The sequence below is a fragment of the Balearica regulorum genome, chromosome 5 (assembly GCF_011004875.1).
Source record: "Balearica regulorum gibbericeps isolate bBalReg1 chromosome 5, bBalReg1.pri, whole genome shotgun sequence".
Lineage (NCBI taxonomy): Eukaryota > Metazoa > Chordata > Aves > Gruiformes > Gruidae > Balearica > Balearica regulorum.
Window position 1 is genome coordinate 65153466 of NC_046188.1, and position 26276 is coordinate 65179741.

At 36.5% G+C, this 26276-nt stretch overlaps 1 protein-coding gene across 1 annotated transcript in view; it reads right to left on the reverse strand.

Moving 5' to 3' along the window:
• The window catches only part of LOC104633488 (leucine zipper protein 2), a 204193-nt gene that overhangs the window by 9377 nt on the left and 168540 nt on the right, over positions 1-26276 (reverse strand). The window contains exon 10 of the mRNA XM_075755336.1: positions 4371-4457. Within this exon, the coding sequence (XP_075611451.1) occupies positions 4371-4457 (87 nt within the window). The remainder of the gene's footprint in view (positions 1-4370; positions 4458-26276) is intronic.

Genomic DNA, 26276 nt, shown 5'->3' on the forward strand with positions numbered 1-26276 from the left:
AGGAACTAGTCATAGCGAAAACCTATCTGGACAAGACTAAGAAAAAAACAGTATTGACAAGATTCCTCTAATAAAATAGTAATCTAAATAATGGAGACTTTTAAAAAAGCAAACTGAAGTTAAGATATTTTTTTTTTTTTCTGGTCTTCGACAAATTTCAGATTATTTGAAATAATCAGGATGACGTATTACAGGATATCCTACCTACTTCTGGCTACTGCAGGTCCCACGTCAAATTTCACAACAAGTAAGGTATCAGCAGTATTTAATTTCAAAATTTGCTAATATAATTTGGCCTGCCTGCATCCCATTTGTAAACAAATCTTCATTTGCATTCATTCTAATGTAAACTACATTAACTATTATGAATAGGCATAAAACCATAAAAAAGAAATTGCAGTAGGATTACAGATTTGAGACAGAGAAAAGGATACTTAGCCATACAGACTAAAAAATACCGATTGAGACCAGCAACTAGCTATTTCCCCTTTTTTTTTCCCTTAACAAATGAAACATTACATGTTCTTGTTTAGTTAGTCTTTACTAGAGTAATTATTCCAGAATGTAAATCACATTCTGTTTATCAAAGACACAGTCAGAGGATCTTTGCAAAGTTCTGAGAAGTGTTGCTGAAATATCAGGTTTCTAAGCAACAGAATTTCAAGCATATTCATTAAGGTCCTGGTCTTTTTATCTTGGCCTCAACCTTCATTTATTCTTCTTTAACACATAGCGCATGAGAACCTGTCATAAGTTCTCAACCATTCAGCCTATACTTCCCTTATTGGGAATTTAGCAGCTGTAAAAACTTCAGATAAAACCACACACACAAGTGAGTAATGATAAAAATATGAGAAAAAAACTCTAGTGTATTCCCAAGTCTGGAATTTTCTCAAAGCGATAGTGTTCACAGGTACAATTTACAGCTTTGTATTACTGAAATAATATGATTGTTTAGGAAAATAAATTGCTTCCAGTTCTTTCAGGATTTAAGGTGGTATCTCTAAAGTCATCATAAGAGGGTTAATTGTGGAAAGAGACATTTTTAGTCCATTTCTCCAAACTAATTACTTTGAATTCTTCCTTGTCTCTAAATATATATATATGTTAACATAAGATATAAAAAAATCTTAACAAAAGGTGGGAAGAGGTTGTTAACTCAATGTCGTCATCTGCAGTATTTTTATGTCCCATGCAGCCCATGTTCAGACGGATGGTACATGTAAGAGAAAGAAAAAAAGTTTTGACTTAACAAGCAGGAAAATTACTTTACTCATCAGTGTGAGCAACCCATAGGATAAAAATTGGTCAAGGTAAGTCCTTAGACTTGTAAAATAGTTGGAACAGTTGTGAAAAACATATTTTAATGCTCTAGTTCTCTCTGAAAATTTTAATGCTTTTCTTTAATCAATCCTTGGGTTTATAAAAAATTTCCCCATTTTCATAATTGAAGTTTCTGTGGTATTTAACATGAAACCAGGGGATTCTGACAAACCAGGATGTTTCATTCTCCCCTGATGGGCTCCAAATGAGGCATTGGTGAAAATTCAAGTGTGGAATCCTGCAAGTGTGGACAGATTTCTCATCAAACTTAATGGGTCATTGGGGGGGTAGTAGCATAGAAACAGAGAAAATTCTCTTGAGAAAAGAATTATTTATTGCCCCTCTGGCAAGAAAATCTAGTACTTTCAGTGCAGCCACAATTTGAAAATAAGTATCTCTCAAAAATATGATGTATATTGTGTATTGCCTGAGCTATATTTGCACAGCTACTCTTTCACTTTTAGGACAGGACCGTTGCAGTTTGTCCTGCATGGCAGAGGCCACGCCGCTGCACTCTCCACGTTACTGCTCTTCAAAACAGCTCCTGGCTGCCTGCTGCTTAGCAGCTACCTGCACAAAGAACTAACTCCTGGAATTCTCGTGGAGTCATACCAACCAATTGTGTTTATTTTTTTTAAAAAAAAGGTGAACAGAACAATTTTTGTATATAGAAAAAGATATACCTTCAACGTCCCACTTAATGTAAAGAGAACACATCTTCCTGTATCTGTAAGTTTTTAATTACGTTGGGGATTCTGTTTCTAATTGGGGTAAATACCGCGGGATTTATGGCTTTCTTGCTTAGATATGCGGCTGTTCTAACAATCTTTTTTTGTAACGTGGCTCTCAAAACCATTCCTTCAATAGACACGGCAAGCACAGCACAATGAAATTTCATAGACACCTTTTTGTGTATTAGTGTGAATCCTAGATTGATTTTCCTTTTTTTTTTTTTTTTTTTTTTTATGCAAACAGAATACAACTATGACTAGCCCATAATATACCCATTTTTCAGTTGGAAAACGAATTTCTAGGAAGATGTTTAAAAATAAGATAAGACTGATAAAACTATTGCCTGGTTAATTTTCCAGTAAGGAACATTATCTAGCAAGGCACAGCGAATTTGAACACCTCTATGGTATGCTTTCTCTAATATTACTACTTTTTCCTCCATACAGGAGGTTTTGTCAAATGCAAATTTAACAAACCTTAAAGATTTAAAATTTAAAGGAAATGTGAGTTCCACAGAATACAGAACTAGTCTCAATATATGAAAATTGAGAGATTAAATGATATAAAACCTAATCCTATTACTCAAATTTAGATGTATAGCCTAATTTGTTTTTCTTTGAATTATAATGCTACTTAGAGGAAGGCAGGGAACAGGATTAGATTTTAATTTAACTTGAACCATGAAAAATAGTTTAACTCCTCAAGACTTCTAACTCCAGTTAGAGATGTCTTCTGCCTTCTCAGACAAATTTTTCATACCAAGCAGCATGCCATGCTGACTGAATGGCTAAAAACACTGGTTCCTAGAAAAAGAAAAAGCCATCACCACCCCCTAATGAAAATAACTAAATCCCTGGTTTTACAGAGAAGTGCATCTTTTAGGTGTCTTTCATTGCATTACTTGATACAGAAATTAAATACTTTCTTGATTTGTGAAATGCATTAACAACTTTTTTTGTCTTTCTCTCTCTGCTTTAAGGTATTCACTGCTGTAATAAATAGCTGCTTGAACCTCTTTCCACAAATATTCAGCCTCTACCTAAATTAACCTATATTCCATCAAACTTTTCATAGCTTCCCTAGATGATAATCAACATCTAGTCATAACCTAAATGGAGTTCACTCCGACTTCAGAATTCTACATCTTATTCTTTCTTCTCCTTCTTCAATTTTTATTAATAAGAAATGAAGTTTCGGTCCTCTTTAGATTAAGAAAGGTGAATCAGCAAATTATGCACTCTTCTCCTGGGTACACAATTTCTCCTTGCCTCTGCCCCTCTCTAGAGGATGCAGCATAGGGGAAGTCACTTATAATTGCTTAGACTCGTAACATGTTTGCAATAAATGGATAATATATACAGCTTTTTACAATTGGTTGGATACTGAATTATCTAAGATGTGTTTTTCAAACTTTTCTTCACATTGCTATGATTGGTACCGGCAAGCTCCCCAGTTGCGTCCACAGGAGTGTGTTATATCTGGAGGAAGGCAACACGTTCAGTTCATTCGAGAGCCGTTGTGACAGGCTCTTTCCTGCTGTCTTCTATATTTTACCCGCAAATTAGTCAGGGTAACAGTATACTTTTTGGACTATCAAGCAGACAGTACACTCTTTCCACAAATTTTGCGTGTCTCATTCTTTCTGTTTTCTCCTGCTTTATTTGTATCGTTATAATTGCAGCCATAATCCAGGCATCTGGGATTTCTGTTAACAGCTCCCACCATGCCGTCTGAATGCGAGTTTTGCCTCAGTAAAAGCAGCAGATTTAGCTTTCTGTCAGACATGTCAGAAGAAAACCACAGCTTGCGGCTTTCCTAGACTGGCAGTGGATGAGATTACATACTTTCAACTATTACACTGTCACCTCTTGCATCTCCCTGAAGGTTTTGTTTTATCAACTGAAGCATCTGTGACAGCTGTGCCTGATTATTAGCAGCAACAATATGTAAACAAGGTTCTGCATCTCGCTGTAATGCAGCAACTCTTCAACCGGGAAGAAGCCAATTCTGGAAATGGTTAAACATCAAATCACATCTTTTCTACCGCTGCTCTTCCTGCAACAGCTCTACAAGTCCTATTAAGCAGTCTTTAAAAGAAACCCAGAGAGAATACCTGCACAGACTGACAGCAAAGAGCATTTGCTCCTCAGCCCTTTAATGCAGACTATAGCTGGCTTATAAAATATACGTACCAGCTTGACTAGGCAAAGTAAGTCACATCGATAATCAACTAAGGCATTAACGTTTTCATACAATCTAGATTAAACCTTGATTTCTAGGTGAGATAAGCTTACATCTAGGTGAGCTAAGCTTACATCATGAGAATCACACTCCTGGACGCTCTGATTTTCTTCCTTTCTTGAGGCCACGTGGAGATTCTCTTTCTCTGCTGAGGCATTTCGCTGAACATGGGAAATGAAAAAAGAAAATAAAATAAACAGTTAAGCTAGATAAAATTTCAGAAAAGTCACATTTGAAGAATCAGACTAATGACAAGAAACCAAGAGGTCAGATATTGCTGTTAACGGCTTTATATACTGCATTTTCAGCAAATTTTGTAGAGGGACTGTTTTAATATTCATTCTCATTAAAGCACTCCCTTGTAAAGGATTGCTTCCGTACAAGTCATCAAAGCTTTATACCTGACAACTGACCACACAAAAGTAACTTGATGCTATATTTTTTTGTATGTTAATCCAAATCAAATGAAGCACAAATTAAACTTTTGGGCTAACATTTGGATGGCAGGGAAAAGGAGGGGGAAAAAAGCATTTTCAAAACTCGTATTTCCCTGGCTCTTGTGGATTCTGGGAAAGATTTAGGCGCTGAGTTGAAGCCATTCATGAACTGCTTTAGCTTCCTTCAGCTGTCTACTTCTGCCGGGACCTCATGTCATCGTGAGCTGGCAAAACGTGGTCAGTTCATGCCTTTCACTTACCTCCTTGCACTCAAAATGGACTGTTACTCTACTATCCCGGCGATCTCTTTATACAACCAATGAATTTCCTTCCAGTTAAATATTGGCCAATTTAGGCGTGTTTTTCCATATTTCCCGCAACTTTTAAGATTCAAAGGGACATGAACAGGAAGAATATGCGCTGCTTTTTTATATAGAGCTTGCCCTGTATTTATACCTCAGTATTTTTTCATTTAGCCTGATAATGTCACAATTTTGCAGCCTTAAATACTAGACCATGGCATAACATGACAAGAAATTATTCCAAAAAGAAATGATCCATAAAATCTGGAGACTGTATTACTAAATTAACTTTATATCCTGATACATATATCATTGCCTGTACACCGCAACTGCATACTCTGCTGACACATAAAGGAACTAAACCAGCTGGATGCACCATAATTTGCTGACAGTCATGAAATGATTGTTATGACCACCTTGTTATTCCTAGTTCTGCAGAATTATTTGTTTAAAATGCATTCATCTCCAGTGTCTAATTGAAAGCCCACTGAAATTCATGGAAAGAATGTAAATTACGTAAGATTTAGTGTTTCCGAAATACCCTTTGCTTAAAAAACCCCAACCGACCAACCAACAAAAACAATACAAAAAACCCACACCACCCTCAAACTCAAATCAAAACGCAATGACTTATTCTTACTCTGATATTCCAAGAAAATAATAACATTTAAAAAATAGCCTCTCTTTTTGTTCTAGGTTTCAGATCATGAAGAGCTTGTAACCATCCCTAGGGATTTTCCTTCCATCAAATTGTAAGTCATCTCAAAACTCTTCAGGGGAATGGGGACAGGGAACAAATAAAACTAATTTATCTGCAAAGAAAAGTTGGAACTTCAGGCACCAGTTTTGAAAGCTTGAGTCATCCTTTCCTCATGTCACTTAGACTGCATTGAATTACTAACAAATATAACGTTTTCAAAAATGATGGAAAACAGCAGAAAATAAACCTGGTTGGTTACCATTTGCAATGTAGTCCCTGTTTAACAGCTCTGCAGTGAAGAACTGTTAGTTTTAGAGCAGGTAGTTACTAGAAAAAGGGATGAGGAAGGGAACTGATTAAAAAGATAAATATATTTCTTTTATTTTTTTTTAAATAATGAATGTCATTTCATACCTTTATTGAGTGATTTGCCTGTTTGCACTGAAAGAATTATTACACTTCTGCAAACTTAAATGTCTTCCCATGGAATGAGAGGCATAGGTACAGTGAATGAAGGTACACACATTCACCTGATTTCTTGACTGCTTGAACCAGTAAATCCACATGGGATGCCAAGAAAAGCAGCCAGCTTGAAGCCTTATTAACTCAGGAGAATAAATGTCTGTGCATAGCATCTCCAGTTTCAGAATTTGATTCCTGCTCAAGATTGTACCTTAGCAAATTATAAACGCAGCATATATACCAAATTTCTCAGCATGATGTACTCATTTCTACAGAAAAAAGGGGAAGTTTGGGTTATTCAGGTGAGGCTGTCATCAAGAAAGCACTTTCCCAGTGTCCCATTTTCAAATGCTTACAGCATTTCCTGCCTCTAGGAAAACAGAAAACAGGAAAATTTCCAATTCTCATTCTTAATTAATTTTCAAAATAGTTGAATGCAATATTATATCCTAGAAGTCTTCCCCTTTTTTCTCTCCCAAAACAAAATATAAAATTCTCAAGGTGTTTCAGTTTTCATACGATCGTCTTAACCAGTAGGACCAGATCCTGTAACAGCCTTTAAAAATCACTTGCCGCATCTGCACCGCTCAGACACCAGCCAAGCTAGGGAGCAGCGACAGGTCTGCTTCTTCCCCGTCTGGTTTCTAATTGATAACCATCGATCGCATCACTTCAGCTACTGCATAACCATCATCTCCAATTATTTTTCATATTGTTACCCTAAGCTGCCATTGATCTGCGTGGCCTGAGTTCTAGTTTAAAACACCACCACGCTTCTCGGAGCGGCCAAAGGAGGACAGAAGAACAGAGGGCAAGAAGGTGTCTTGCCAGGCCCTGGCTGGGTCCTGTACATTTGAGTTCTGTCCTTCTGCTCACACCACCACAGGGCACTCTTGCATCTTATGTAGGTACTTTTAATCTATAACATTTTGAGACTAAGACTGACTCCTTACATGAAAAAAAAAAGAAATGTGGTTTTGAAGGCTTATCTGTTTATTCATGGTGTGGGAGTCTGAGGTAGGCTTTGCAAACAAGATCCTTTGTTATTAAAAATAATCTCTCCTAATAAAAAATGAATGTTATTATTTGTCTGAATGAAGCCTATTTACTAGACTGACAGCTTACCTAATAAAAATGCCATCAAGTGTTCCAGAGTGAAACGGTTTGGAAAGAGTTTCTGAACTCCTTCCCAATTTGCTTAAAGCTTTCTGAACCCTCCTCAAAGCTTTCCAATACAGGATTTCACATGCAAACATTTTTTTCAAGGATCATCAACTCTTTTATCTTTTTTCTTTGCAATAATTTAGAAATTACAGCATCTTCCTGGTGAGACTTTACAAGCTTGACTAAACCCCAAGCTTTACATCTCAGATACTTGGAACAACCAAAATTGCTTACAATGCATTTAACATATATGCTTGCAGGTGAAACTAGACTCCGTTAGGGTGCGCTTTGCTTGCAGCAAAACTTCCAGAACACTTATGACAGAGAAGCAAACCAAAGTCATTATTTCTTTGAGTTCTCTTCCAAAGTCTGGACTGGAATAAACGAAAAGGGCCCAATTCTGCCTCGCACCTTTGAAATTTCCTTCAGTTATGCTTTATATATTTTTCATTTCTAACATCATACAAATTTTCTTCTCAAAGCGTGCATTGTTATTATAATATCCTCATCTTAACTGCTAAATAAAACTGCAAAGCTAGGTGAACTGAATTCCATCTTTCATAATGCGTTTTGAGTTTGATATGTAGTTCAATTCTTCCTTATACTAGAAATAGTCTTATCAGGTCTTTCTTCTTCCTACATGGCTTTTTGGCATGACTGCACAACTTGTACCCTCTCTAGTCAGCATTTGTTCATGTGAGATGCCAGAGTGGTATTGACAGGACCGCTTGCCAGATGACTTGCCATCACAAATATGGGTTCCATCAACACATTTATTTCCCATTACTTAGACTCTCACAGATTACTCTTTTCTACACTAAGGGTTTCTAGTGGTATTCAATTTCCATGTTAAAAAAAATAATAATTAAGGACACTCGTACTGATCTAACAGGAAGATTGCATGGCATTTTGAATGTAAGCAAACAAACTAAGCAGTTGCTGGCAAAGTCCAAGTTCATGATACCCAAGGACCAAAAAAAAAAAAAAAAAAAAAATCATTTCTATGAAAGCCATGATGATTTCTCTCTAATGATGGGCAATGTCCTGATATGGATATTCATAGCACTTTTTGACAAACTTTAAATGCAGAAATCATTGGAGTTTGCCCAGAAACACTTTTTTTGCTACTGAAGGTTTCACTGGCCCCATCTACAAACACTGAAAAACTACCTACAGCAAAGACTTGCTGGCCTGTCTTTAAGCGTGCCTGCCGCACCTGGCTGCACTTCGTGACATCCGTCTGGCATGTTGAGTGAGGCCAACCTCAGAGACCTCCCGGGGCTGGGGGGTGCGTCTGTTCACCTGCCTCCAGTGAGGCTGCTAAACAGATGGTCTGCAAAGGGGCTACAAAGCGGAAACCACCAAAGCCTGAGTCATCCCCGCTTCTCGGCACAGTCAAATAGCCTATATTCTTCTGGGAGATGTCTTATTCCTTTGGGGTGGAAATGGCTTGGAAATTGTCATGTCTAGGAAATCCAAAATTGCGCAAGGATTTGTAGCATTTACCGTGAAAAACTAGAGCATTTTATATGTAGCAGGTGGATGAAGTTGTCAGAGCTTTTCTGGACAAGGTGAGTAGTGCAAGAGCCAGAAATATCTCCTTTCCAAAGGCAGTTCTGTCTGATCGCTCCCGGAATCCAGGGACTTTGTCTGTATATCACGCGCGCGCACCGGCCAACTGCCACGTAATGCCTCACATGTTTATTTTGGTCAAGAAAAAGGTAGCAATCCTATCAGCTTTTCCTTCCCCCCTCCTTTTTGAGTAGTACCATTTACAATTGCAGAAGCTGACAGCAGTATTTCGGATTATATGATAGACTTTCGACTCGCCATCCAAGCCCTAAAAATTTCAGATGTTTTAAAGTAAATAAGTATCTATTATATCTTTCCACAAAAGAAATTACAGATAAATATGTATTAATATCTACCTGTAGTATAAAGGAAATCATTGTATTGCACTTCTTTACATCCACACTTTAAAATCTTCCGCCTAACTCACATGCAGAAATAAATTCCAATTCTACTAAAAGTAATCACCCTATATATTTCTATGACATTGATGGTCATTGTATAGGTATATACATATATTTTTCTGTGTTTACAGTAGAGGTAACTCGCTTTTCTCTATTGCACAGTCAATATTATTCAACAATAAGTGGGAGAGACATAGCTCAGTTTTTATTTCTATTTAATGCTCATCTACAGAGTTACATTTTTCTTCTCAAAGGACTGCAAATTCTACAAAGTACCGGATCTTTAAACTTCCACATACTGCTTCTTAAGTAAACAGAATTGCCTTTATTTATTATTTTTTATTTGCACTATATTCAAATATCTTTAAGGTGGAAAATAGCTGCTTACTGATATACCTTATGCCAACACTGAGCAGTGAGCACAACAATCAGAAGTTTTCCAAGTAATCTAAGACAACGTCAGTCCCGAATTGTTAAAATAGTGAAAATTGCTAGGACATCTTTAACACGGATACCAAAAGACCACATTTTCTTTTCTTCACATTTCACATGCATTTATGTTGGTTGCAATGGAGTTTCTCGGAGATGAACACTCACAATAACTTCAAATGGCTGAACATCAATCAGAGGGAAAGGATTTGTTCCTTCAAATAGATCATTTGGGATGATAGATGACATATTTAGATGTTAATTTCCTGAATCATCCTTTTCATAACATTACTACGAGTGCAGAATTTTCCCTCACACATGCAGCTGCCTCCCAGCAGTCTATTATGTTGGACATAATATGTAAATTTTTGGTTTAAAATTTTTCTTTGTTAAGTGTTCTGGGGTCCTTCCTCTCTTGGCGGGGGGGGGGGGGGGGGGGGGGGGGGGGGGGAGGGAAAACCCAAACAAAAAAACCCAAACCACCCCACAAACTACTCTAAAAGAAAAAGAATTCAAAAAGTCTCATTTGTCAAGAGCTAGGAAGGTATCTTGAAGTTTTCAAGTACTGTTTGTTCTATTTCATACTACATAATTCTTCCAGTTAGTCACTCTCCTTGGGAAAAACACTAGTTACTAACCACTTGAAACCTGTGGAACTCATCTCTAATCGAACATCCTTTCTACAGGAGGGCCAGTACGATGCTCTCTGAACTCCAGAGAGCCGGAGGATGATAGCTTGCTGTCAGAGACCAGAGCAAAGCACCCTCTCCAGGGGAGTCCAGCACCACGTGTAGCAAACTCACAAATGTGCTTAATGATAAGAAAGCAGCACAGAAATGGATGATGAAAATAAAAATAGGTCAAATAGGTCACTTTCCTCTGGCAATATACAAAACGTATTTGCATTTTCAGTACGGAGTGCAACTCCATTAAAGATGTTGAGGCATCCAGTGTTTAAGTTGTTACCCAAATGCTTCCAAGAGAGCCCTAAGGGGCTGGTAAAGGAGACAGGACCTGCAGGAGAGCGGTGCCCTTCTGCAGAAAGGGCTGGAGAGCTATTCTAGGGCATCTAAACAGGCAATGGATGCCAATTTAAGGCAATTCCCCAAATACCTAGCTATGCACAAACAAAAAGAAGCCACATCTGTTTATCACTGCGCTCTGAATTCTGCTGTTTTTTTCTATCATAGCTTATCTAGAAAGCATTGCATGCTTCACATAATTTAAATACATGTTTTCTAGTAGAACCTTAAACCAACCTCACTTCCTCATAACAGCTGCAGCTTCTTATTTATACTTGCATGCAGCTGAGGGGGTAAAAACCTCATGAAAATGTATGCAATCAGTTTTCTCAGCATCAGTAAGAGCAGCTCCTTGACGATTCATTGTACCTCAGTTTTCAACAGAGTCAAAATTATGTATTTACTTATATTTAACTACAAACAAGATAGAGGATGTCACATGCTTTGAGAAGATTAAGCAAAAGCAACCAAAACAAAATTCTAGTAAGATTAGACAAGAGAATGAGCTAAAATTACCTAAATTAACTGAAAACAAACCTTAAAAATACTTTTCCTTGTACTGACCTTATGAAACGTATAAATAAATAATCTACATTAAGCTGTCGACAAAACATCGCCATCTCCTTGTCACATAGCGGGCGTGCATATGTTTGCATAAACCATATGACACAACGGAAAACTGAAATTATTGGAGTCAGCTGTTAGGTAGGCTGTTCAGGAAAATTAAACATTGAAGAGAACCTCATATATCACACAATTTTGGAACCTAGTGAGGCTAAACATTTACAGCCCAAATTATATTTTAATCTATAATGACCACCATAAAAGAATCTAAGTAGTTCTAAGTAGTGCTTAGTGCACACATACCCCACATGTGTGCATATATAAGTATATATAATTTATAATATCTAATATATAGCATGATATATAACCCTAATATAAATAATATATAAGATATAATTGCGTGTGTGTATGTGTGTGCACAAGCGTGAGAGAAGAAAGAGATAGCACAAGCCTGAGATTAAATATCACCAGTCTAATTACAAAATTCATTTTTTAATCAGGTCATGCTAATGGCCTAATTCTGATTCTTCCTAACTGACAAGATAAAAAGAAAATTCAATCAAGTATGATATTAAAAGGTATGTTTCCAGTATTTAAGGAAAAAACAACCCGATCATTTTACAAGTCGCACAAGGTGACAATTTCATGAGAGTTAAAGTGATGGATTTGTTCTTTTTTGTATGCATTTCCTTGTTTTCTTCCAGAAGACACAGTTAATGTTGAACAAACTGTTATGACACTTGTTTAGATTCAAAGGTCACTGCAAGTTCTCTAGTGCATGCATTTTTCTTTTGTGTTGCCTTTGGGGTTTCTTTAACAGTACCCATTTTATATTTTCAAATACTCTGTGGTTAGCAGAGTAGACATTCACTTGCACAAAGGACAGTAAGGAAGCAACTTCCTATGTTTTGGGTTTTTTTTTATTTTTAACAGGAGTTGAGTGGCCCTTATGTCTTAGAATATTTCCTAATAATAATAATAGTAGCAAGAAAAAAACTACTTGTGGATGGCTTATGATGGCTTACAGGAAAAAACAGAAAAATTAATCAAACAGGTGAAGCACTTGTTGCATTCTAAAGTTGTACATGTCTGAAATAGCCTATCCAGTGGTTTACAAAGTACATGTTTATAATGCCCGGGCTATCAACTGCTCTAATTATAAATAAAACAGAGAAAAGAATGACAATTCTCCTCCTCTCTTTGCAGAGGGTGGAACAATAGAATTGACGCCAATACTTTTTGAGTTTGTACAAATGCATAATAATCTGAGAGCAGAGCGTTAAAGGCTATTTGATTACCCACAACTTTTTTAGTCTTTACTGGTTCACAGTACCAATTCGACTTTCTCCTGTTTTATGCTTTGCTGTTCTATTATAGAATCTTTGGTACGAAAAAAATTAGAAAGTTAAAACAATAAAGATATTTTAACCTTCAATAAAATGGTATATTGCAGTTTACATCTGTTACTATCTCTAAAGCTGTGAACACCTCCGTATATCATGTCCCCCAAAAACATTGTTGGTTCGAAACAGCTTATGCTTACAGTAACTTTACTTCTCTTTCACATCAACAGGGTGGAGAAAATCACAGCTGGCCGAGGAACAGCCCAAAGTCCAGAACTAATCAGACAGCATTTCCTTAAGGCTCTTACAGCCATAGAAATCTTTAATCACTCCCATTAGATCTATATAAGACTTAATAATAACCCAGAAAAAAATCAATTTGGGTACATTCTGACAAGTTAACTGTGCTCTGTAAGATCATTTTCAGTGTGCCTCCTTATGACTTAAAACCAAGCTAAAAAAAAAAAAAAAAATCATTTACAGTGCAGCTTGATTGCAATGATAAGAGAAATAACCTGTACAAGTCTGAAATTTATTAAAAGTTTACTATGGAGGATATTCAAGCGAGTTCTGTGTACAGGGCAATTCTTCCACTGCCATACACTTTTGGGCGATGGGAATTTGTGCAGGTACAAGAAAGATTCTTAATCAAAAAGACATTTGTAATTTTATGCAGATAACAGAACTGAGATCTGCAGCTACATCCATACAGAAGTCTTCTGTAATGTAAGAAAACCTACTGAAATGTAAGGACAGATGGCATTCCGACAGTACTCGAAATGGCACTGCATCATACCAGCACCACAAAAGCCAGCTATTCAACTTTGAGGGTCACTGAACACTAACATTTTCCAAATGAGTCCCAATTACAAAAGCACCTGTGCCCAGTAATTTTATACTAATCCAATGAAAAACGCAACATATTTAGCATCATGAGTCCACATAATTTCTCATTTATTACCTATAGTAAGTTAGCCTATTGTTTACCCGCTCTATTTTAGCGGAGAACATAATTGCAAAATGAGTTTAAAGGACACTTGGCTTACATTCTGCCAAAAACCAAAGAGGTCTCTCTTTGCTCAAGATATCCAAACTTGTTATTTACATTGCAAACTTAAACAAAATAGACTAACTTAACTCTCAGGCTAAAATTTGTATAGATGTAAGAACCTATAAAATGAGCCCATGGAAATGGAAATCACACCTTGTCAGTAAAAAGCAATACAAGATTTCAGTATTATCATCAGCAAGTGACACTGCTTTCCATAAAAGAAGCCAGTGGAAATGGTAAAATATTTGCTTTGCATGATTATCTGTTGGGATTTTGTCTGTAACCAGGTAGGTGTTCCCACAGCTGTCTACAGCTTCTGTCTCACTTTAATCATTTGGCTGGTATGTAGAGAAGAGAAAAATATCTTTTGAAAGACATCTATTTTATGAATGCATACTAACATATGAAAGCGTGTGCATTAAGGAACAAAACCTAAATTACACATCATATAATCCAGTTAGGAAATTTAACAAGTCCTATTAGATCTCTTCTACTTCATCTGTAGGCATAGCTTGTGTTAATTCTGACTTTTATAGGGGAAAGAAATGCTCTATTCCTATATAATTTGCTGTCTTTGAAGTCAACTGAGCTAATGATACAAATATTTTCTGAAGGCTGGTGCTGCCTCTAATGATGTCGTGAAGTGTGAGCTGCATACACATTACGTATTTTGAGGACAGCTGACTGCTCTGGGAAAGCTGCTGATAATGCGGTAAGGGTTTGGTCCTGCAAACCCCCGAGGCACCACCAGTTTCAGTGGAAGCTGAGCAGGCTCAGCGCCTTACAAAAAAGGCTGGGATTCCTATAAGGCATCCTTTGCCTCTATTTTTTTAAATTCTCAAATGCAGCCTTTTTCTATGACCTTTCTGTTCTGAGATTTCCCTTTGATTAACTTCCTATTCTGTCACAGATTTTACACAAAATGTTTGTGTAGTATTACAGGATTTCCGTCCTGAATTCAGATCTCACGGCACTACAGGTAGGTCACTGGGTTACCGTAAAGTTATGCTGCAGACATTTTTATAATTCATCCAATAGCGTGTTGTTGAGGTCCACAGCCAGCCATTGCATAAATATCCCAAGAGAAGTGGATCCTAAACCCTTTATTTAAATCATATAGGCGTGTATACGTCGTTGGATATATTTAAGAGCATAAAAATATCATAGCTAAACTGCTTTCAAGGCACTTTATTGCACCCAATACACCTAAACCTATATTACCTAGATAAAAGGAAAAGTAGAATAACCTCTAAAATGGCCAAGGAAAGAATTACATTTATTACTGAAGGCTCTATGTAGTTGGCCTGGAAATATCACTGGATTTGCCACGGAGCACATCAAAGCATTCTTAAATTCTTGTGCTATTAAAGGACTTAGTAACAGACTTGTGGCATCTGCACAATTAATCATTTGTATGTCAATTATAAATTTTTAATTTGTTGTTTCTCCAAGTCAAACAAAAGAATTGGGGGCAACTTGAGCAATAACTGGGTTTGGACATAGTAAAAGCTATATCAACTTTTCATATCCTGTAACTATTCAAATAATCAGTTACGCAGAATATTATCTATGCTACAGACCTGATACAAAGCACTCAGATAACTAATAATTTTTTAAAAGGCACAATTTTAGCTCTACTACATTTCGCTGCCTTACACTAACAAAAGTGTCCTTCAAATCTTATTTCCGAGTACGTTTTTCAAATCCAAGAAAGAGAGAGTAAACTTCAGCATGGCTTTCAGGGTCTTCTATGACTGGCTGGCAACGTATTACGTGAACGTTCTTTCCAGGAGATCTTTCTATGTATAAACGACACATTTTAAAATACTTTTCCTCAGTGCACTTTGAAGACAATAGTCCTGAGTACCTAACTTGAGAGCGCAGCATCCCCTGCAGCTCCTCTCAGCACCGCCACAACACTCGATCCGTTTCTTGGTATTATACTTTCTACCTACTTGTATTGTCACCTGCAAAGACCAACCCAGATTCATAAGCAATTTAGCAGTCAGAGTAGCTGAAGGATTACAAAGATAGAGATACGGAGTGCTATCTGACCGACCTATGAAAATCAGATCCTTAGGGTAGCTGAAAATCCCTCACCTAGCTAGTGCTGCTCATTAAAAAACCAAAAACCAAACAAACCGCCTCCCCCCAAACCCCAGAAATAAAGGACAAGATATCAGAAAGCAAATAGGGAAAAAGGCAACCAGTGTCATATATATATAGTTAAAAAAAAAAAAAAGGTATTAGAGACAAATAAGTAAAAAAGAGCAAATATAGTATATTTTTGTAATGTATCTGTATGACATGACAACAACAGAGTTACTCACGCGAGGTTGTCTCCATCTCATCTCCCTATTTCTAATTCTTGCTTGTCACATATGAAATTGAAACTTATTTGGAACAATGAAAAATTGTGGATCTGATAGCAATCAGCATGCTCAAAATAGCTCTTCTAGCGTGTTTTGCTACAGACAGTGCCCCTTATTTCATAGACAAGAAAACAGAAGTACAGCATGGCCAACTGCGGGATCACTAAATGAGTGGAAATAATAGGAACAGAACTTCATTTTGTTCAGTTGGCCATGCTCCATTTTACACGGCTTAGGCCACACAGAGGGACAATAAGTGAAATAGGAGTCCTTCAATATTAAGAATATTATGGTAAAATACAGAAATAATTCCATCTCCAAACAAATGCAAATATTCTTTTAAGTCCTTAAACATGTGAACAGATATAAATCAGGATGGCAAGTAAACTGCAGTTTACATTCTGCATAGGAATATGAAAACTTTACAAATACGCTATACTAAAAGGTTAAAAAATTAAAAATATCCAACTGCAGAGCACAGGTTTTACGTAATTTTACAAGTACTATTAGCAGGGTGGGTCTGGACTTTCATTTGTATTATGTGCTAAGATATCTCCCACATGAGTATTCCACATTTCTCTAGAGCTCCTAGTGATCTTTTAATATGCACTTTGAGAAAAAATGAAACAACCAACCAACCATCAAAACTTCTTCAATAAATAACATATACATTTTAATTTCTAAACGATGTATGTGGAGATAAGCTGTTTTTCTTTTAATGCCTTCCTAACAGAGATTTAGGCTTGCTTGCTGTGATTGGAGATCTCTAATCAGCATGTGTGATATAATACACTGAACATACTGTAAATATCTAGGCAGAATGTTACAGCTTGAGGATTAAGGGTCACCTTGACCAAGTTTAACTGCTTTTGGCACTTATGTAAGCACTTTACTGCATTTCAACAGAATTTTTATGCAAGTCAGTAACTTTTTTTTTGTTTTCAAACAAAAGCTAGCTGATGTGCTTCTGCTATTTTGGCTCTAAATTAATATTGAAACAATTTTATGCAACTCTACTGAGGCTAGTCTAATCTTAAAATCATGCACTTGAGACTTTTTCTTTCACTTTTTTCTCCCTCTTGATTTACAGTCTCAGTTAGATATTATCCTTTTCTTTCTACCTTTGCAGTTCTCTAGGCCAGTGCTCTGCCACATTGTGACAGAAACACGAAGGGAGACGAACCACGGTACCACCAAATCACGTATATTTTTTTCAAATGTCTCATAATTTAGAACTACAGCTATGCTAAACTTCATGATAGTCCAAACTATGATATTACATTCACAACTGGAAACGGAGAGGAAGGCAATTGGTTGCCTCAAGGTTAACATGTGCGTGACTGAGCTTAGAACTGTACCAAGTACCCAAGTACTGAGCTAGAACTACTCCAGCTCAGAGCACTTCTCTGTACTCCAGAGTCTGTAATTTTCTGGACAGCAGAGGATGCCAACATGTAAATAATCAATTTGTAAGGTACACTATAGTCACTGTATCATCCTGCGTGCCTTTGGTATTCAGTCAATAGTACAACAATTTAAAATGAATATACAATGGAAAACAATTGGATCAATTCTGCAAAAATTGATCAGTGTGGCATGCTACTAAAGATACTAAATATCGCCTTTCAAACCTTCAAAGGGAAAACTACAGCAGCTATAAAATCATCTTAGTACAGACAAATCGAGTTGCTGCTTCTGTACCCACACTGCAGTTGATCAGTGTCAGAAATGCAACAGCTGTTCCACTCTGTTCTCAGTGAGACCTGAACATGCTCCATGACGAGAGCTGGAAGAATCATGAGTTATTCTGACTCAGATCTTTAGTATGAATAAAGAATTAACCGGTCATCTAAACAGAGGAATATTTATATGAATTGGCATAGATATCGATACAAATCAGCAGAGAAGCTTGACTGTGTTTAAGATGTGCTATCAAGAAAGGACTATGTTCAAGGACTGTGCGGTTCTAACGCATCTTCAGAATGAGTCTAAAATCAGAGAATTATCCAAAAAGACCCAATCAATTGTAGCTGTTTTAACACAACTGGAAATCTCACTGAATTTTTAAAATAAAGGAATAAAATGTCAGAAAGGTAAAACTTCCACATAGATAAACCACACCTGTAATTTTGATCGTACAGAAGATGCTTCCAAATGCTGTCAGACTATTTCTGGTTTCAGTGTAAACCGTTGAAGGAATGCCTTACATTCAAAGGGCTGTGGCGTACATGGGAAAAGGAACATTGCAAATTGTGTTCTCAATGGGAAAAAAAAATCTCGAGGGCTGTAATCAATTTTTAACAGGTTTGCTCAGTAAATAATGAGCACAAGGTCAAGACTTGTACTTCTAGAAACACGTAACAGTCATATATAACCTTCCTCCATGGGAAAACTTGTCAATAAAGAGTAGCATTGTCAAAATTTAAGAACAGGTGTGGTGGATTTTGGTTTCACTTCTTTCCGTAGGAAAAGCATTTCTAGATGTGTATGGATGTGGTGCAAACCATCAGAATCCTGTGTGGTGAAACTAGATTTAATCCAAAAGGTTTTTTTTATTTCATCATACCGGTGCCATAGACCCAAAGGTGCAAAAGACAGAGGGGCACTGGTTAAAGAAAGCACATTGGAAAGGTACATGATACACAGATAAATGTCTACTTCAGTGCTTCTCCGTGAAAGTTCTGCCAATATTTGATAGAATAAAACTGCTAAGCGTGAGAAAGGACTACCTTCCATTTTTATTTTCCTACCCTTGTTTCCTTTGGTTCTTGGCCCTCCCTTAGAAGCACCGAATGGCAGGAGCAATGACACCACGTACAGCACAACGCACAGCGAGAGAACAGCTCTGTTCTCGCTCCAGGTAATAGACCCACATCATATTGTCAGTGACAATTTAGGCCAAGTTGTCAGCTAGTACAAATGTGCTGCCTTGCAATCACAAAGGGTTTATCCCTTATCCTATTCACATTTCTTCAGTGATGAAGCATTCTATAGCCCCACATTGATCATTTCATACGCTAAATAGCTTACAAATAATAAACCCAAGCTTTTCTATCAGCTTGCTTCTGAATTACACACAATTCTTAACCATCTGAATTCAAAGGCATCCTAAAAGCTAAAAGGTTTCTCTCCCAGTGTTAAATTATCATTTCACCTCTTTCCACACTCTACACATGCTTTTGTTGTTTTTTTTTTTTAAAATTCCCTGAACCACCCATCCCTTCATCATTCAGCGCAAGCTTTTCACAGTAAACCAAGTTTAAAGCAAAGTTTAGATTTGGAGACGAGTCAGATGAAATACAATTTGTTCTGTTTGTAGTTATCACTTTTTTTCTTGTGACTAGACTATCTGCTAAATAAGAATGTAGATTTTCTTCAGGTAACTGAATAAATTTGAGCAATTGCCTGTGTAAGCAATCACAATCCCATTTGCAAATACATTTTGTTGCTCTTCTGTGTTGGATTCAATGAGCAGCTAATGGAATTCTGACCCAGACATGAGGCATCTCTAACATTCATCAATTAAACCAGTTACACAATATGAGTATTCATAATAATAACTGAATAAATTTTCCTCTCATTAACTTTCTCTCCCAGATAAGCTCTGACCAAAAACTCATGACAAATTTGTTGTTGGCAGTGGGACAGATTTTCTTCACGGTGTGCGTGAATCGCTGACGTTGCTTACTCTATAGGCACAGAACCACCCGTTCGTATACCAGCACAGAGGAACGGATTGTGAACTTTCAGTGGTTAGTGAAAGGCAGACTATTTGTTTAGAAAAAAGAAAATAATACAAAAATCCCTACAGATAAATGCATCTAGTAACAAACTTATCTCTGCATAAACATACGTATAACCATTGATATTTTCATTCTAATTGTACTTAATGAGTGGCAGATCTACTTAACCTGACGAATAAAAAACCCCTTTACTTTGGACCAAGAATATGACCTTGCAATTCAAAAATACAGAATGAGCATCATATTCAAAGTCAGAATAATTTCAGTTAAACCTAGTGGCTGAAATTCCAATTACAGATGTTCCTTTACGGTAGAAGAATTTCCAAAAAGAAATTGAAGCAGTAGTTATATATTTTCAAGATTAAACAGGAAAGAAATATGATAAATTCTTATAGACTTCATATCAGAGGCTATAATACAGGAGAGATTATAAATAAAAAGTTCAAATAATTAAACAAGCCCATACTTCATGCACTTGAAGTAACCTCACAGTAAAATGCAGTAAAGGAACTAAAGGTATTAGCAAAAATCTTTTAAGTGCTCCACAGATGTTTAGAGATGGGGATGGGTGTAGAGGTTGTAGATGCACTTTGCAGTTCTATTTTTGAGTTCTTTAAAGAAAGTAGAAGCACGAACACCAATGTTGGCAATACCAGGGGAGATGGAAGCAATGGCAAATTTAGTGGGGAAAACAGAGGAAAAAGCTGTTAGACTGTTGTTTGCATTTTAACTCCCAGGTCTGCTTGATACACATGTGCTTCTATCAAAGAATGTGCATTTTAGAAAAGCATCAAGTTTGTTATTGCCCTGTTTAATTAAAATATAAGGAAGCTTTCCTATCTAAAAGAAATTCATCCTTTTACTGCCTGTGAGCTATTGGTTGTACTTACAAGCATAGTTTATCATCCGCTCCTGGCACGCGTGCCCATATGTCCCTCACAGGTCTGCTGATAGCACGAACCCTCATCTCCATTCCTGTTGAGAGGTTTTTTTCATCAAGTAACTAACTACTAGAAAAGTCTAAAATAATCCTTAAGGGGGAAAAAAAAAAAAAAAGGTGGCAAAGGCTGCAGAATCTGCCTACAAAGCAAGGAGAACCAGAAAATACTGAGCAGCGTGTCCCTGGGACTAGACAGAGCTTGCTTTAAACCAGCAAGGTTGCTAGTTCTGGCTTCAGCTGTTTCTGCTGCCTTTTCTGTCAGCCGAAGCTGGACTGCTCTGGATGCTCAGGAGAGCTGCACTGAAGGCAGCTGGGGTTATTGTTTGCACTTTATTACTGTAATGGGAACATAAATTTATGAAGAGAAAAATAAAAATTGTGAACTCATTACTATTCTCTACAGTTATGCCAGTGTACTAAGGATTATACATTTCAGTCACCTTCTCGTCAATATTTGAAGGGTACTAAAACTGCAGAAATCGCATTCCTGCTAGAATGCTGTTCCATATTTCCAACCTGTTACACGGTCATGGTAGTATTATGATGCCTAAATAAACAGCACAGTCGTACTTGTACATAAATTCAGCCATGATGAATGCTATTATCTGTAGCTTACAGCACTTGTGTTCTGGAGGGGAAGTGTGTTTTCTGACAAATTATAAACACTTGAGATGTACGCTTGCATTCCCATAAATGCAAAGTGTTTTAAAGCAAGTCTACAACATACACATAATCACCTAATACTCCTAGGACCCTCTGTATAAAGTGATTGGTGAAATATTAAGCAGGTAGTTCTCATTGTAACATATGAAATTAAAATATAAAATAAATTTAAAAAGGACTATAATTAGAAGAGCTTAAACTTTGACATCTCTACTTTTCAAAGTTTTCCATAGTTCTTCATCCTTTGCCTAATGATTCCTATAGGAAATAATTTAGACTAACGAAAGGTAATCCAAATCCAAGTTTCATCAAGATAGCAGCAATCTTCATAGCAGAGACCAAGCAGGATTCACAAGGGAAAGAGGCAGCTGTTGGACATGCTGTTTGCTAATGCATGGATTTCTTTCCACATCATTTTTTTAATCACATTTTTTCTTAGTAACTTTTGACTTAGCAGTACGTCATGTGCTTATCTGCGTCCTTTTTCTTCATCATTTTGGGCTGCTGCCCGGATTACATGCCAGTATGTAATTTGCCAGGGGTGCACCGGAGTCAGTCATGATATATTGGCTTGACAGGGAAAGACATTTTCATGCAGGCTTTTAGAAGTACAAAACGCATCATTCCATGTGTTTGGAAAGAGCTTAACTCACATTAGTCCAATTTAAATAATAAATAATAATGGACTGGACAGCGAAGTCCTTGAGCCTAAGGTGGCATTTTCCTCAGAGCAGTAGAATGCTTCTAGGGGCACTCAGCAATGATGATACAATATGTCAGATGCTAAATTATTGTATAATGAAATTTACTGTCCTGGTCTAGATTATGTCTGTTCGGCTCTTCTACCTAATATCTAAAAACCCAAAATACGCTTAAGGGTAATAAAGAATAAGGGGTGGTGATAATTCTACTTAGCTGAACTATAGATTACAGATGGAGAGGGAGAGTTACCTAGTTTTTTTTCTTCTAATGAATATCAGTGTAAGAACAGGCAGAATCTGGACCTCAGTTACACTGGATCACAACACGCAAGACAGGAAAGGTCTGAGTTATGTGTTTATGATTCCTGTTTGCTGAATTTCTGGTGCTGAGGACATGAATGAAAGCATTATTAAAGTGTTTTTGTACAAGTGGTAAACGGGTAGAATAAATTTTTCAAAGGGCACATCAAAATTTTCATTAAAAAAACCTTTGTGGCAAGTATTATGCCAGGTGAGATTAGATGTCCACAAGCGTTTATTCTGTCCTTAGCCTGTACGATGATACAATAAATTTACAGTGGAAAGCAACGTTCACTGATGCCAAAATATTACTCCAATATGGTACCAGTGACTGGGGGTAGACAGTAGAAGTCTATTTTTTTGAGTGATCTAGTTACTCATGAACACTTATGTCTAATGCCAGAATGCAATTAGCTCACTTGATATGGATCATTTCACTTCAATATTCTTCTAACAACCATTTCTTTAGCAGTAACTCTAGATGTCTGTTGTAAATGTATCTGTAGCTAAAACAACAAGAAAAGGAAATAGAATTAATTAGGTTTGAAGAACAGAAGTTTTTGTTGCATCATCATACCTATAATAAGTATTATTCGAGAAAAACTTGTTAATATGTTTATACAAGTCAATTACCTATATTACATTATATTTAAACCTATAATTTCACATTCCCTTAATAATAGCTAAGTTTTACCATCATTTTTTCTTACAGAGTGGGCAAGTTCAAATACCTAATATTTTGTAGCATGCAAAGTTCAAGGATTGATAGAGAGATGGGTATATACTCAAGGGTACATCTACATGTATAAATACACCTTCTACTTCATGATAAACACAGCTACTTCATGTAGAAACACAGCTTTTACTCCTCTTCATTCTCCTACCATTTCTAAAGTTTAAAACCCTGCTATACTTCACTGCAGAGGAGAAAATATCAAAACTTTCTTTTATAAAAATCTTAAGCATCTTAAGGTGGGACTTTTTCTGACATTATGATACTTAAGAAACCAAAACAAGCGAATAAATATGGTCTTTTAATAACAGTCTTGATTTTCTACAGCCATCACAACGGAAAAAGCAATTAGCTGTGGGATAATGAACATTGTGTAACACTTCTTACACTTCAGAGCAGACAATAATACACGCCATCAGAGTATGCTTTATAGGCAATTACAGTTTTCCCAGATGAACAAAGCAGGTACTGAAGCACAGAGACATGAACATCTGTATTTTCAGGAAGACCAAGATGCCCAACCCCAGAAGAGTTACAGACCCCCGGAAGACCGACTGGGTGATGCCGGAAACCTTCTGAAGCATGAGCTGAGTGTCAGAAATGAGGTCACTTTGAGAAATGCTTTCCCTTTCGATACTTTATTTTTTTCCCCCAATCATTCTTTAAAAGAGGCTTTCTTATTGATTTAAGAACACACAGGAATCCTAGTGGAGGAAACTTTTCCAAAATAAACGGTTTCCAATTGTCTCGTTCTTTAAGTCCCTTCTTTTAAAGACAGTTGTTCTTATTAAAAAAATACCTGACAATGCGATTACCATCACGACTACAGTTTTATTGACGGAGATGAGGACTCTTATTTTTCAAAACATATGAGAAAATAGAATTCTATAAATAATCTGTAAATGATCTCAAAATATTTAGTAATACAAAAGATTCAATAGTCATTTTTATTATGACTCCGTTTTTAATAACTTCAAACATTCAGTTTAAGCACCATCCATTTAACTTTTAAGGACTTGAACAAATTTAGGCTTGGCACTAAAAGGTATTTTGTTTTAATTGAATGTTTGCTTTTCCATTATATGAGAGCACATTCCCTCCAACTATGTTGCTTTCTTATTGACAATAAAATAAATAACATTTTAGATTTATAAAATAATAAATGTAGAATAAAGGGGAGCTTAGCAATTCTGGAAGACTTCAGGTGTAGGCCAGTAGGAAATTTCTTAAATTGCTCAAGACTAAATTGAACTTGATTGTCTCGGGTTTATCACCAGTCCATTCTGTAATTCTTACGCTTTACGGTTCAACGCAATATTTTGAAAAAAAATTGCTAGAAAATTCCATGTTCACTAATGGCCAAAATACCCAGTTCTCAAGTGAATCAATGATACTTTCTTTGTGACTATGCTCCAAATCATAGTTTTGCTCAAATCAAAGATCAGTTAACTATCTTTAGTATTAGTTTCCCACTTGGCTCCATATGCCCATATCAAGTGAAACTTCGTAACAGAAGATTAATAATACATATTGTATACAGGGTAGCAGCATTAATAATTGTCATATAAATTTTCAGTGTATCCTTGAGTAGCCAAATTCCCTTGGGAGTACTTTCACAATTACATTCAAGTTTGTAAGTCGCTTAACATTATTAATTAGATACTCTGTACATTTTGTGTCGTCTTTTACACCCAACATCGGTAGAAAAAACCCATTAACAAATCTTAAAATAAGCTTACTAATGTGCAACTGCAAAGGCACATAAATTCAGTTTCATTTTCATTGCTCTCATCAAAAAATGGAGTGCTGCAATAGCCAGCCTTCTCCCATACCCGTATTTTTTAATAGAACACATAACACACACATTGGCTAGGAAAGCTGGAAGATGCATTATTAAACAATGCATTATTTTTTTCTGTAAAACACAACTTTAACTAAAATTAGAAATACTGTTTCCCAATCATCCCCACTGTCACTGGGAGGGTGGGAGGGCGAGAGGTTTAAAAAGACCATCTCTTGAAATGAGATATGATTATGTGAGGAAAGTTATCTCTAAAATAACAAGATCTGAAAAGTAAGTAAGGGGATCTTCTCTTTCTCCCTTTTGATAGAGAAAAAGACAAGTAAGCCTGTCCAGAAAGCTGCTGAACCTCACAGCAAGCCTTAGGCTGCTCTAGAACGGAGGCCTGGTTTTAGACTGAAGCAGAATTTGAGAAGATGGATGTAAGATGCCCGTGCTAATCCCCAGGTTCACGTGAGACCATTAGCCATGCCTAACAATCTGTTTTTCTGATGTTCTTGAAAACATCCATTAAGAAATTTAAATCTGATATACTCATATCCCTTTTCAACCACTGTCAAGCGGTAACCCACAGTGCTTTTGAGACATATTCTGTGTTAGATTGTGGGACACTTTTTAAAAACATCTGAGAAGACACTAATTAAAAAAAGAGAATATTTGGAGTGAGACTTTGGAGTATTTTTCATACACAGGCAAACTGACCTGCAGTTAACACCTACAAAAAGTGCAGTAATAAATGGTTACCAGTTAGCTTTTCAGCCCATTAGCCCATTGCTAATTTCAGAGTGGAACCCTGGGGTAATGGGCCAGTCCAGCTACTAATACTCCGTAACAGAGAGGAGTGAGATCAAATAGTTAATGAAATGAAGACAATTATAAAGATAGTGTCACTAAAACTTGAAGGAGAATGATATTGTTTTTGGGTTATAGCCTAAGAGATGCCAGGTGCTTTTTTCCCCAATTTCCCTTGATTGCAGTCAGTTGAAAAAAACCCTCTAAAACTAATTTACTATCAAGATAATGCGCTAATAATGAAGACTTCTTTAAAGTAAGTAATAAAAGCAAAGAGCTTCAGCTTTCAATTTAATGATCTCTGGTGTTAAACGTTTTCCAGCATGTAATAAAATTTTATTAAAAATTAGTCACTGAAGAAAAAGGGCTGTAGAAAAAGTTCCATGGAAGTTTTCTGAGGCAACAGCAAAACCATACTGAATCCGAAGCAAATTCTGAAAATAAAAGTTGCCATAGTCTTATGAATCATCATTATCAATAATACAAGA